The sequence below is a fragment of the Bos indicus genome, chromosome X (assembly GCF_029378745.1).
Source record: "Bos indicus isolate NIAB-ARS_2022 breed Sahiwal x Tharparkar chromosome X, NIAB-ARS_B.indTharparkar_mat_pri_1.0, whole genome shotgun sequence".
In the NCBI taxonomy this organism is placed as follows: Eukaryota; Metazoa; Chordata; class Mammalia; order Artiodactyla; family Bovidae; genus Bos; species Bos indicus.
Window position 1 is genome coordinate 7781659 of NC_091789.1, and position 15329 is coordinate 7796987.

General features: G+C 40.1%; 1 protein-coding gene across 6 annotated transcripts in view; it reads left to right on the top strand.

Annotated features, from left to right (window-relative positions):
- GRIA3 (glutamate ionotropic receptor AMPA type subunit 3) overlaps positions 1–15329 on the top strand; it is a 308690-nt gene that overhangs the window by 193241 nt on the left and 100120 nt on the right. For all 6 annotated transcript variants that reach the window (XR_011565376.1, XM_019956167.2, XM_019956168.2 and 3 more), the window contains one exon: positions 13266–13427. Coding sequence is in view for 5 of the 6 variants with exons in the window: in XM_019956167.2 (XP_019811726.1) it covers positions 13266–13427 (162 nt within the window). In the remaining variant the exon portion in view is untranslated. The remainder of the gene's footprint in view (positions 1–13265; positions 13428–15329) is intronic.

Here is a 15329-nt window from a genome sequence, read left to right on the forward strand (position 1 = left end):
AGAACATTTGCAAAGACATACATGTATATGAATGATGTATAAACTATAAATTTATGAGGGTGAAGTAATCAGAAAGAAAAAGGCTGAAAAAAAAACAAGGACAGCATCTCTATCAGTGCCCCCTGACACATTCATTTCTTATTCATTCTCCCTCTCCCTCCCTCCCCTCCTCTGCCCTCTTCTCTTTCCCTCTCTCTCTCACACACACACAGTCCTCTCCCCTGCTTTCTCATCCCCCTCCTTTCTCTTGCTCTCTCTTCTCTCTTTCCTTCCCCATCTGCCCCATTCATATGATTAGTCTGCCAGGAAATAATGATGGGGATTACTAGACTGTATCTAATTTGTCTAAAATTTTACTAAGGCATAAGCATTATTCAAAAAATTGAACCCCAAAGAGGAATCCAGGAGTAACCTAAGCTCAAACAAGTGAACTCTGCAGCTTACCAGATCTTGGGATGTAGCTGAAACAGAGAGGGGCCCACTTTGTTTAAAGGGAAAACAATTTTGAATGAGACTGAGTCATGCTGTTTTGCTTGCCAGTAACAACTGTTCCCTTCTGCTCCCTTCCCCTCCCAGGCCTTCTTGTTCTGTTCTCTACTCTTTCCCTTCTTTTGTTCTTCCATTTTTAATGTTCTAAATAAAAAATTCAAAAATTCAAAGTCACGTGTTGTGATCACTGACACCTCAGCAGATGGCATGTAAACACAGAGCTCACTCGGCTGGAGCCTGGCCTTGCAGGCAAGGGAGGTGGGCTTGAGCTCCCTCCGGTCCTCAGTGCCAGGAGCCCGGTCACCTACCCTGGGTACACAAGTGCTCTGGTGGTGCAGGATTGATGTTCTTCTCCAAATGGAGACAGGACGCAGCAGAGTATCAAGGGAATGAGGAACCAGGACTGGGCAGGGGTCCAATGTCCTACTGTGCGTTTAGAAAGGCACAGGCAGTTGTCAGCTTGAAGTAGCCAACTTTGAAACTCTCATTTCCCCTGTCCAAAAACACCTCCATTATAGTCATCCCTTCCTCCCCCTGAAATTAACAAGGAAAGATCACTTCCTACTCAATGTTCTAGCAAGATACATTGAAAGAATTCTATTTTCTCCCCCAGGCCCCCCACATCATATCCTCTAAAACAGTATTTCTCAAACTATCCATAAAGAAAGGCCAGATTTCCCCCCAAATACTCACACAATAAAAGCACAACAAAAATAAATGGCTAAAAAACATAAAATAAACAAGACATGTAAAATAATGCACAATTATTTAGTATTAGATTCAACAGCCATATTACCCTGGCAAATTGTTATAAAGGCTTACACTCAATTTCTTTCCTTCTATCATCGCAGACTGGTAACAAACATCAGACCAGCACCAGTCTACACATACTTGCAGAAGAAAAAAAAACCAAGTGAACATTTTGGATAACCCTATTTAAAAAGAGAGAGAGAGATCAGTGGCTATTTTTCCCACTAATTGCACTTATGTCAACTCATAATTATTTGTATACAAATAACTCCCACTGGACTAAAGCGTTGTGAGGATAGGGACTAATTTTGATATGGCTCACCATTGTACCAACAGATAGCACTTAGATTTCAAAGTATGTTTGTTGATTGGATTAGAGAATAAAACAGGGAGTGAACAATACAAGCAACCTGTAATCAAGTGCTAATTTATGTGGTGTAATCTTTAACTCCATACATTACACCCTCTCAGGAGGATGTGTCTGCTTCTAGAAAAAGACTTGTGTCTCTCATTAGCAATCTGATAACTTGAATCACCACAAGTATTCATTTCCCTATCAAAGCATCACCCAGATGAACAATTCAGATGGCACTAAAGGCACAGCCAGCCTTCATCCAAATTGTGAGATAGATGCTTGTCCTTGGCAGCCTTCCACCCTTCATTCTACTGCTTTTATCTTTCCTATAGGCAAGCCACCTTTCTCATTTCTCACCCATAATCTACCATCAACTCAATGAAAGTCACCCAATTTATCTTGTCTCTGTTTTCCTCTCTGCACAAAATGTGCCCTAACAATAACATTGCATAAAGGAAATCTTCACGTAATATCTTAAAATGAAGTACTCTAAAAGTAAGCCTTGAATATATATATTTCCAAATCCTAATTATCTACACTACCAGAAGGAAAGTGAGTTGCAGTATTACATGAATAAATCAAGGGAGACAGGATAATACCAGAGTCATTTGAATCTTTGGAAGACTGAGTTGTCTGGCTATTCTCAAATCAGGGACACTCTGTGTTTGGATATCAGTTGTGGAAGTAATGTCTTTGTAAAAGATGACCTTGGAGAATTAATCAAACATACCAATAGTTTCTACTGCTGCTGCTGCTGCTGCTGCTAAGTCACTTCAGTCATGTCTGACTCTGTGAAACCCCATAGACGGCAGCCCACCAGGCTCCACCATCCCAGGGATTCTCCAGGCAAGAACACTGGAGTGGGTTGCCATTTCCTTCTCCAATGCATGAAAGTGAAAAGCGAAAATGAAGTCGCTCAGTCCTATCTGACTCTTAGCAACCCCATGGACTGCAGCCTACCAGGCTCCTCCGTCCATGGGATTTTCCAGACAAGAGTACTGGAGTGGGGTGCCATTGCCTTCTCTGTACCAATAGCTTACAAGCCCTGAATTAGGCACAGAGGTCATGGTTGGTTTTATACTGTTGGATTCAGGTGTGGGCAACAGTGCACTGGCTCGTAAAGACGTGATGTGATTGAGAAGCAATGCAACTGATGAAATACAGCAAAACCTACAAATCTAACTTCTGGAGATGATATTCATATTTCCAACAAACCTTGCCTTTGTTGCACAGAGGCAAATAGTCAAGTGTACAGTTACTTATAACATAGGAAGTGAGAAAGTCGAGTTTCAACTTGCCCTACCCGCGAGCAGGATTGCCTCCAACCATTCTTTACTTTCTCTCATCTCCTTTCATCTCTCCCTCTGCACATAATTTACTGGAACAACCAAAGGAAAGGAGACCACCATGGCAGTGAGCAAAAAACAAGAAAATAAAATACAATTTCAACCAAACAGAATTGGTAAAATTCAAGGAGCACTAGAATTTGATATCTAGTCTAGACACAGAAAGATCTTTGAGTATCTGATCATCACATCTAGTCATTAAAATCCCTATGAAATAATAAAATGGGCTCAACAGAAATTCCTCTTAGTACAGCAAGGGATTTGGAATCTTGCAGTCACTTAGCAATAAGATTGTGGAGTTTATACATAAACGTATTACATGGAAAGCCCAGGAAGACATGCAACAGTGAAGGGAGGACAAGAGCCCATAAGCAGTTAGGATGTGCAAGAGCCTATGGAATACTAGCAAAAGAGGGGCACAACTGGCCTCACTAACTGGTAGCGAATACAGAGGCAACTTTAAGATGTTTCTTCATCATTATTTACCAACTGAAATGGTGCTTGACGAGTGAAACTTCAGTAGATACCCAGAGCTCTAAAGGATGAAGTGAGGGCCTTTGTAGACAAAGGAAACAAAAATAAAAAGGCTTAGAAGGGTGTGATGTGGCTTGACTGTGAGAGCATGAGGCCTATTGAAGGAAAAGGTGAGGATAAGGCCAAGAGAACTAAAGATAACAGCTAATGGAAATCCCTGAAGGTCAAGTCAGGATATTCAGCTGTTAATATGTCTGTAGAAAGTAGGGAGTCATTGCAGTGATTTGGGGAAAGGACTATTATGCTCTAATGGGTGTTTTAGGAAGATAAATTTTTTTAGGAAGATAAACTGGGAAAGTAAAGAACTGGAGCACCAGCTAGGAAGCCAAGACAATGATCTAGGCCAGTGGCTCTTAAGCTCACTTGTGCTTCATTCATCTGTTGAGTTTATTTAAAAAAAAAAAAAAAAAAAACCAGGTGTTTGGGCCCCATACCCAGTGACCCAATTGGCCTAAAGTGCCACTAATTGAAAGAAAGGATACAGGAAGAGGAAGAGATTTTAAGGGAAGATAACAATTTTTATTCGGGGCACATTCTTTTTAAGATGCACTTGGAGTAAGGAAGTTAATTTAGTGGGTAGACAGAAAAAGGGGTTCTACGTTCTACAGTTCTAAGAAAGGTTCTAGTTGGAAATTCATTGATATCTCATTCAGCATGAATTTGACTTGAACATTCTAAAAGAAAAAAAAATGAGTTATCCTTTTCCACAAAAATATCAAAGAAATCTATTGGAATACATTTTGTCTTTGGTAAAAATATATTATTTTAAGATATATAGTGTTTAATAGCAGGTAAAGTTCAGTGAGGAAAAGAGAATTCACGGTATAGAAATTGCATTTGAAGTCAGAAGCCTGGCATGCTACAGTCCATGGGGTCACAAAGAGTCAGACACAACTGAGCAACTGAACTGAACTGACATTTAAATGCATGTATTAAATAAGAAAATACACATTTTCTGCCCTTTTATAAGCAGTTGCTATTGGAAGACATACTTGGGACAAGCACTTAAAGCCTGAAACAAATGTGAAAACAAACTAAAAAGGCTTAAAGAACTTTAAATGTTAATTTTGTTCTGAACTAAAGGTATGAGTTAAAAAGTAAAAACTTGTAAACTTACTTATCACGTATTTAGATTGGTAATCAAACACTTTTTCTAAAGACACGGATTTTGTGAGAATAAAAAACTCCACCTGTATTTACATGTATTGCTATCTGGTCACTGCATTACTTCTGCTCACAGCAGGACTCAGGGGACAGGGTTGGAAATGCAGGATAAACAGGAAGCTGGGCCTGTGGTGCTGGAAGAAGCCTGAGTAGCGGTAGTTAGCATGTATGGGGAGGCCTCATGAAACTGCTCAGACATGGCTGACTGAGAAAACTGTCTTACCCATTGGTGTTTCTGTCAGGGAGGTGTGAGGATGGAACTTTCTGGAAAAGGTCACATGATAAAGATCAATGAATAAGAAGCTCAGGAGTGGAGTCTTAGGTAGCTGGCTGTAAGAATAATTTGACAGCTAGTAGGATGCATACTTTACTTTATTACTCCCTAACCCTTGCAATCCCGTCTTTTTCCTCTTTTACTTTTTGGGTTTGAGTGTTGAAAGCCTAACTCCTTCATTTGATTTTTACAGAAGCATCAGTCAACTAGGGATTCTAATTTCCCAACATAGCTGATTATGGGTGACCATCCCCAAATACTGGATATGGGGTATTAGGAGGCATAAAACATCTCCTTTTAGCCTGAAGCGCTCTCCTAAAATATCTGTCTCTACATATTACCCCTGTTTCTTCTTTTTTTTTTCCATTTTTACCTAACGGCTTCTGGGTGATAAAATCTGTGTGCAATTTGACGAAAGCTTCTGGGAGGCCAGACAGAGACTTCAATTCTTAAAAGAACAAACAGAATGGCAAAGTCCCTCTTGTAGATCACAAAGTGAGACAAAAAAAACTGGCCAGGAAAGTAATCATTCAGCCAGAGGTGCCCATTCAATATCCATTTTCACACTCCTTACTCCCACAATGCAGGAAACAGAGATTCAACTCCTGGGTCGGGAAGATCCCCTGGAGGAGGGCATGGCAACCCACTCCAGTATTCTTGCCTGGAAAATCCCATGGACAGAGGAGCCTGGTGGGCTACAGTCCATGGGGTCACAAAGAGCTGGACACGACTGAGCAACAAAGCAACTGTTAGAGATTGGTGCTGGATGGCTAAACCTGTTACAATCAGTTTTTTAATAAGGTTTCAAGAGGAGAAGGCAATGGCACCCCACTCCAGTACTCTTGCCTGGAAAATCCCATGGATGGAGGAGCCTGGAAGGCTGCAGTCCATGGGGTCCCTAAGAGTCGGGCATGACTGAGCGACTTCACTTTCACTTTCCTGCATTGGAGAAGGAAATGGCAACCCACTCCAGTGTTCTTGCCTGGAGAATCCCAGGGACGGGGGAGCCTGGTGGGCTGCCGTCTATGGGGTCGCACAGAGTCGTACACAACTGAAATGACTTAGCAGCAGCAGCAGCATGCAGATCAAGAAATGAAAATTCCCCAAAGTATAGAGTTTGGGTGAAAAACATCAACTGAAGATCACCAAAAGGTAAAAAAAAAAAAAAAGACCAGGAAGCACTGACTTCTAATACCACCCATCCTATCACTCTCTCCCCTTTATCGTTTTTTCCCCTTCTACTGGATATATGGCAGTCAGACTAGTTTCCGCCCCCCACCCCCACTTTGGCAGAATCTAATCTATGAGGAAATTTTTTTTAATTGGAGGATGTTGTGTTGGTTTCTGCTGTATGTCAACGTAAATCAGCCATAAGTATACATATATTCCCTCCCTCTTGAGTCTCCCACCACCCACACCCCACCCCTCTAGGTCATCACAGAGCACCAGCTGAGCTCCCTGTGATATACGGCAACTTCCCACTGTCTATCTTACACGTGGTAGTGTATATATGTCAAAGCTGCTGCTGCTGCTGCTGCTAAGTTGCTTCAGTCGTGTCCGATTCTGTGTGACTCCATAGACGGTAGCCCACCAGGCTCCCCCATCCCTGGGATTCTCCAGGCAAGAACACTGGAGTGGGTTGCCATTTCCTTCTCCAATGCATGAAAGTGAAAAGTGAAAGTGAAGTTGCTCAGTAAGTGTCCGACCCTCAGCGACCCCATGGACTGCAGCCCACCAGGCTCCTCCGTCCATGGGATTTTCCAGGCAAGTGTACTGGAGTGGGGTGCCATTGCCTTCTCCGATGTCAAAGCTACTCTCTCAATTTGTCTCACCCTGTCCTTACCCTCTGTTTCCACATGTCCATTCTCTACTTCTGCATCTTTATTCCTGCCCTGCAAATAGGTTCATCAGTGTGGTCAGACCATTTCTAACTTCCACCATCCTGCCACTATGTCCCCCTCTATCACCATCATTTTATTGCCCTTCTCAGACACTCTGGCTATTGTTTGGCCTTTTGTCTGTGTTATTGCCTTTAGGTTGGTTTCAAGGATTCACAACTTTAACTTTACCACTTTGACTGCTGTGGGTGTCTTGCAAAATGAAAATTATTACAAAAAGAGTTCCTGGAACCAGACACCTCCAGCCATGGATCTAGATCCTCGGTCCTAAAATAACTGTGATTCTCAGTTTATGCCTTTTACACCATTTTAACAGATATTCTCATGCTCGCTAAATGTTTTGTTGTCGCCTCTCCCCCATCCGTGTCATTGATGAGCCTATCAGGAAAATCAGGCCTTTGTTTACAATCCTCATAGACTGGACTCTCACAACAATAGAATATACTAGAGAACAGACTTGTGGTTGCTGGCTGATAGGGGGAAGGGATGAATTGGGAGTATGGGAACAGCAGATGCAAACTATTATATATAGAATGGATAAAAAACAAGGTCCTACCTTTTAGCACAGGGAACTATGTTCACTATCTTATGCTAAACTATAATGGAAAAGAATAGGAAAAAGTATGTGTGTGTATATGTATATATATATATATATATATATATATATATATATATGAAAGTGAAAGTGAAAGTGAAGTCACTCAGTTGTGTCCAACTCTTTGCAACCCCATGGACTGTAGCCTTCCAGGCTCCTCCACCCATGGAATATTCCAGGCAAGAGTAGTGGAGTGGGGTGCCATTGCTTTCTCCAATATATATACACATACATAGGTGAGTCACTTTGCTGTACAGAAGAAATTAACACAACACTGTAAATTAACTATACTTCAATTAAAATTTTTAAATAATCATAACAAAATAGACTATAGCAATTTGTGAAGGAAACAATATCTGCATTAACAAATTGAATACAGATGGAAGGACATGACTGAGCAACTGAGCACAGGAAGGCGGTCCTTCCGTGGAAACCTAGCACATAGCTAGAACATGAACCTCAACTTGAAATTTCTGTAACTGCCTTTCATCTTTTATCTTCCCCTTTATCATCCAGATGGTTGAAGGTCATTTCTGTTGCATTACGGTCTGCTTAGATTTTTAGACATAGTCCCATCTCATGGTCTCTATGTATGGATGAATAAGATGTCTTAAAATAATCACAAAGGTCAAGAAAGTGAATCAGGAGCCAGCCAGCTACTCCCCTGAATCAGAACATTTCTCCTAACTTCCCCTATCATACCAGAATACTCCTTGCCACCATCATTTTTTTCCCCTGTTTTATATACCCTGCATGGTTTGTTTTCGTTTTGTTTCAGTGTCTTTACATGGCTTTCAGGGATACACAGCCTCAGTATAAACACCATGAGGGGTTATGACCAGCTCAACAACTAAAATCTAGCTACATATTCTAGGAAAATGCAGTGTCTTAAATTCAGATAGCAGAGAAAACCAGTAGCCTGGCACCTCTTGCTTTTTAGCCAGAATCCATCTTTTATTAACACACTATCGGTTCCCACCACTCCTCTTTCTTTTTTCCTGCCTCCTTAATGTATGTTTGCTGGTCACTTTTGTTGCATTAGTTATTTCACTGAAGCTGTGGGTAGCCTTAAGCCCCAGTTCTCAACTATGGTTTTACATGATAATAGACTCTAGAAACTTTTTCTAGAAATAAGCAATAGGATAGATATTGGAGGTGGATCAGGAACCAGCAAAATCTCCCTTCTTAGCCATCTCCTCTCTCCTAACTTCCGTCTTTCTTCCACTTTTTTTCTTTACCATCCATGTTTGTTGATCATTTATTTTGTGTTAATGTCTTCTGAGAGGTTTTAAGAGAGTCAGTCTCAACTTTCCCACCTTGAAGACTGTGATTCACCAGCCTAAGGAGGAGATCTAACCAGAGGTAATGAATGGGTGAAATGCTTTAAAATAATGGGATAATCTCTTGAATCCAAATGTTATTATTATAATCTTTCCATTTCTGTGTCTTTGGTTTCTATTTGCTTTGCCAATAATTGAGAAAGATATGTTAAATCTCCAGTTTGATTTTTAAAACTAAATTTAGTATTATTGGTTTCAGTCATCTCTGACTCTTTGCAACCCCATGGACTATACAGTCCATGGAATTCTCCAGGCCAGAATACTGGAGTGGGTAGCCTTTCCCTTCTCCAGGGGATCTTTCCCAACCCAGGAATCGAACCCAGGTCTCCCACATTGCAGGCAGATTCTTTAGCAACTGAGCTACAAGGGAAGCCCAAGAATACTGGAGTGGGTAGCCTATCCTTCTCCAGTGGATCTTCCTGACCTAGGGTCTCCTGCATTGCAGGTGGATTCTTTACCAACTGAGCTATCAGGGAAGACCCTGGTTTTAAATATAATAATAATACTAATGGGATAGGAGAATTAGGAGCAGGAGAGCTAGCCCCTGCCCCTCAGTCCGTACTTCTCTCCTAACATCCATCTTCGTACACTTACCCCCACTCTTTCATTGATTCCATTTTCCTTTCTGGATGTTGTATCATCACCTCTGCTGTGTGTCTTTACATTGGTTTGGGGGGATCCTCAGCCTGCCTTTAGCGTTACAAGTGTCATAACCATAAAAATCCAAAGATTGTTATGGGATGCTGCAATGCCTTCAAATAGGAGGAGGAGAAAGACCAGAATCCAACCAAAACTGCCCTTTAAACAGACCCTCTCTCTGAATTGCCATCCGCCTTTTCTCTCTTTCCTCCTTTCCCCTCCTATGTGTTAGATGTCAGCTCTGTTGCATTAGTGTATGTCTGAAGAGGCTATAGAAAGAATCAAGCTTTAATTTTTACAATCCTGTGGACTTTCAGTGGCATTTGAATCATGTAATTTAACAATAGTTGATATCAAACGAAAATTCTTTAAAAAAAAAAGTGTTAGAAATAGAAGGACGAGCAACTCCTGCCTTTAGCCAGAGCAGCTTTCTTTACATCCCCTTCTCTACCATTTGCCTGATTTCTCTTTTTCCCTTTTATGTCCTTGATAATTGTTGGTTAGCTCTGCTGCATTCGTGTTTTTTTCAGAGGGATTAGGGAAAATCCAGCCTTGATTATCTCAACCTTGAGAACTGTGACTCACTGCATCTAAATGCTGGGCACCGGGGCAACATTCAAGCTGTAGAATCTGATAAGAGATCGCAAACAAACGGAACACAAATAGGACAGAGGCAGAGTTAGGCCCAGGAGCCAGCCTACTTTTGCCCTTTAGCAGCAAGATCTCTCCTTTCATCTTCCTAAATTCTATTACCTCCTTTTTTTGTTTGTTTTTTGTATTGTTTTGTTTTGTTTTTGGCCGCACTGTGCGGCTTGCAGGATCTTAGTTCCTCGACCAGGGATAAAACCCGTGCCCCCTTGCAGTGGAAACACAGAGTATTAACCACTGGACCACCAGGGGAAGTCCCTCTCCTTTTTCTACCACACTTCTCTCTCCATTTTGTCCATGGGGCTGTGTTAGGCTTTCTGCCCATGTGGATGGGTTTAAGCCCTCAGGGCAGTTGGCAAGAGCTAATGTTGTGGAGGTCTTGCCAGACGAACAAGCCATTTGAGGTGACCTTCCCCTGGGTTGATTTGTGCTGCTAAGGATGCATTCCAGGCTATTCCAGTCTGAGAAGTGCCAGAACGTAATCCCAGCTATGTGTGTCATAAAACATGGGCTGACTGAGAAACTTCTAGGTCCTTAGTGATATGGTTGCTATGAGGTAGAAACATGAGTGCGGAGTGTTCTTATGGAGATACTTCCAAATTACAGTATGTTTAACAGGGAGGAAGACAGCCAAGCGGGAATATATGGGGCCTGTGTGGCAGAGCCAAAGCCTTATGGAAGTAAGTGGAGGTGATTGGTGAGGTAAATTTGAATTGGACCCCTCCTTTTAGTGTCTCTGCTGAGAAAAAGATAGTGAGGTAAAATGTTTCTGGGGGGTGCTGTGGTGAGTAACAAGACTGAAGTGCTGGCTCTTATGCCTTAAGGCAGATGTGAGATTTCTGGGATCCTTTCTCTCGCCCTCCCTGTTGTTAATCCTGTGTTGCCATTTGAACATGCTATAGTATGAAGGAAATGGGAGTGTGAGGCTTATCCAAAGTATAAACGGTACAGGAAATACTATTTCCTAGAGCAGACTATGACCATTGACCCTGGGGACCAAGATGGTGGCAGAAGCTTTCTTAACTCTTTTCTTTCAAAGAAAGGGGCTCCCTCTTTCAGGCCAACACCAGAGAGCCCCCACCAGCAGACAGATGGACAGTTGCTCAATGCTCTTGTGTAATACTTTTTAACTTGCAAACATGGTTTGGTACAGCAAATGACTTAAAGCCATTTGTTGAAGTTTTGTCCTCGGCTTTCTATTTGTATGTATGTTTAGGGGGTGAGAGTTGGGAGTTGGATAATAGTTAGGCTTAAGCCGCATCTGGAGCCTCTTCATGCCTTTACACACAAGCAAGCCTTTCTGCTCATTGTTGTGCAAAGGGGAACACATGGGAGAAATCATTGAGTCTTTGTTTATTTCAGGAAGGAGACCTTTGGGAGAAAACTCATCCTAACAAGTTAATATTCATTTTAAAAACATCTTGTGATCATTGGAAAGAAGGAATAGTTCTCAGTGATGCAAACTCTTTGGCTCATATCCCACATATGAAAGGAAGAGGAATGGGGTGAGGAGTAATAACTGAAAACACTGCTTCACTAAAATATTTTCTACAACTGCCTTGTTGCCCATATTAAAGAAACAGAGAATTAAAAGAAGCAGGCATCAGAATGGTAACTAGAGAGGCATACAAGAGCGGGACTTCTGGGTATTGGTTACATTCATGCGTTCAGTTTGTGAAAATTCATCAGCCTATACTTAAAGATGTGTGCACTTTTCTATATGATTATTATACTTCAATGAAAACTTAGAATGCAAAAAAAGAAAACTTTTGAGAACTAGTAGGGATTTAAGTAATATAGTGTATGCATTTATAAACCCACTGAGTGGTATATTTAAGATTTGTGCATTTTATTGGATGTAAATTTTATCAAAAGAGAGAAAGAAATGGGGGTTTCTATGGTAGTTCAGTGGTTAAGACTTTGCCTTCCAATACAGGGGATGTGGGTTCAGTCCTGATTGAGGAACTAAGATTTCACATGCGTTGGGCCCAAAAAACCAAAATGTAAAAAATGAAAACAATATTGTAACAAATTCAATAAAGACTTTAAAAAGAAAGCCTTTAAAAAAAAAGAAGAAGCAGCAGAAGAAGGAAGGAAAGGAAGGATGAAAACTTCAAGCACTGAACTCTACTTAATGACCTATATGCTGAAGTCTTTGGTATGAAGTATTCTAACATTTGCAACTTTCTTTGGAAAAGCATCCAAAAAATGAAATGGATTGATGGATGGATAGAAAAATGTTAATTGTGAAATCTGAAGTGACTACTTCATTTTCACTGTATAATTCTTTCAACTTTATTTTTGAAACAATTTTATATGTAAATATTGAGGAGGAGAATCTAAAGGCAGGGGAAAGAATTCTTTAAATTTATTTATGAGTATAAATATTGGCACCAACCCACTGAGGACCTAAGAGCATCAAAAACAACTAGCAAGAGCCAATTATCCAGCAGAAATAGCAGGAACTCCTGGGAGAGGTATCTCAGAAAATAGCAATGCCCAGGGGAACTGGTGATACCCAGGTGAAGATGGCATGATATGAACATGAAGAGATTCCTTCAGGAGGCTTAGGTGGCAGAGACAACAGACAGAAACCAGAACAAAAGAAGAAAATGGTGGATGCTATGAAGTAGCTGTCAAAACTCATTCATGGACTCATGTGAGACATACCCTGGGGTTTGTACCATCACATACAACCAAGCTGTCAGTTTCACTCTTTGGCATTTTTGTAAATTACAAATGTTGAAATTACTCATCATTCAAATCTGAAAAGCAATCTGCTGTATTTGGCATGTTAGCTAGGGCCCACTTTTTGAACAGTTTCCAGTTATATGAATCATTGTATTTGTATTCATTGAAGAAAGATTTAAAAATATATAGGTAAATGAAAGAAATAAAAACATTCACTTAAAATTGACTCTGATGTTTGTCCTTTCAGTCACTAACTAAATAAAAACATGGGCACTAAAATGGAAGGATGTATATTTTCTCCATCACGCCTGTAGTTTCAGAGTGCCCTAAGAATTAGTCTGTATCAGGAGTTGTTTGTTTGTTGTGATTTTGGTTTTTGTTGAGATATAATTGACATGTAACCATCTGTCCAGAGTTTTTTTGATTGCTAAAGAAGGATCTTGGGAAAGGAACTTTCATTTCTTCCTTAGCACTGTAACAGATACAATGAGTAAGAATGCATGACCTCTCACAATCACAAGTCTCTCTCAATCTCTTTCTAGGGTTTTACCGATATTTTGCTAGAAAGAGTCATGCATGGGGGAGCCAACATTACAGGATTCCAGATTGTCAACAATGAAAACCCTATGGTTCAGCAGTTCATTCAGCGCTGGGTGAGGCTGGATGAAAGGGAATTTCCTGAAGCCAAGAATGCACCACTAAAGGTAATGTTCCACAGCATGTAGAAACCTTAGGCCAGCTTTCCAGAGCATCTTAGTATGGCCTTTATATATTTATGGCCATCCGGTGATCAAGTGGTTGTCCCTCAGAAGTGTTTCAAGGATGCTAAAACACAACTGCAGGTGATGCTCCTGCATTTGAAAACTAAATTCACAAATAAAGAAGCTATTAGAAGGAGGTCTTTTAAACCCAGTGTTTGGAAATGGTAACTTAATTTGTTAATGAATTTTATTTTTAATATGCTTATAACTTACAATTTTACAAGAACCTAAATTGGACAAAGGGTGAGGGCAGTGGGAATAGGTAAGGAAAATTGATAGTCTGAAATGGAAAATTAGATTTTACATTATTGATGTGATTGCTTTGTGTTAATAAGTTTCATGAATCTCAGAACACCCAAGTGAATTAGGTTCTAATACAGAGTATGTGTTGCCTATGCATATATTGAATGGAAATGTTTTCCTGCCTACAAAAGTGTCTTTAAATAATTAGATTACCTAAGTTGCTTGTTTTCATGAAATCAAGATAAGAACATTAAAAGCAGAAAGTTATGCTTAAAGTGCACATTTTTCATTCGTGTTCCCCTATGGCTAGAAATCCTATTATTTTAAAATCAGGAATTAAAACAGATAAATGGGGGAAAGTTATTCATGTTACACAAAGGATCTTTCCAATGAATTTTAAGTAACCCATTCCCTTAGTGCATTGATTTAAGTATGAAACAGACTTTAAATTCTTCCTGCCTGATACAGTGAACGCATGTATGTACCATGAATATGGGATCCTTGTGATCTAGATGAGGAATCAAAGTAGAGCCAAGGTTCAAGGCCCTTCCCTAAAAAAGGAAAGGGGAGGGGACATTTCCTTTCTTATGGTCTGGAGGTGCTCATCCTCACATCTTTCCTCCCTGGGAAGAATACAGTAAAGAGGAACAATAGGCACATAGACAGAAAAGAGAGACATTCTGAATCATCCATGCAGGACCACCCTGTATAGGTCACACCAACATAAGACAAGTGCGACCTTACCTTGTGCAATTGATATATTCTAGAAAAGTTGTAAGTTATAAGCTAAACACCTTTTAAAAAAATAATTTAAGCCATGCAGTAGTTAAGTGGTCCTCTGTGATTGTAGCGATTACTTCATACGTGCCAGATTTTTCCAGTGGCCTCATATGTTTCAGTAAATATGGCCACAATTCCTATGATAAATCGTTTGTAGTCAAATCTCTTTTTTAAGATGATGATTTTATTTTTTTATTGAGGTACGCCTGACATGTGACATTGTATTAGTTTTAAGTACACAACATAATGATTTGATATATGTATATATTGCAAAATGATCACCACAATAAGTTAACGTGCCCACCACAGTTACAGTTTTTTCTCATGATGAGAACTTTTAAAATCTATTCTCTTCGCAACTTTCAAAAATATTTACAAGGCAATATTATTAACTATAGTCACCATGATATACGTTACAGTCCCAGAACTTATCAATCTTATAACTGGAAGTTTATACCTTTTAACCACCTTCATTCATTTTTCCCTGTTCCCCAGCCCTCACCTCTGTTCTCTGTTTCTAATGAGTTCATTTTGGGGGAGGATCCACATATAAGTGAGATCATATAGTATTTGTCTTTCTCTACCTGATGTATTTCACTTAGCATAATGGCATCTGCCTATCAAAAATTGTAGGATTTCTTGCTTTTGATGGATTATTGAGTATGCTGCATTGTGTTCTGTGCGTGCATGTATATTTTTACTGAAATATAGTTGACGTATGAGTATATATGTGCATGATATGTATCACTTTCTTTCCTTATCCATTCACCATTTGATGATTTGATGGACACAGGTTTGTTCCGTGTGCTCACTATTGTAAAT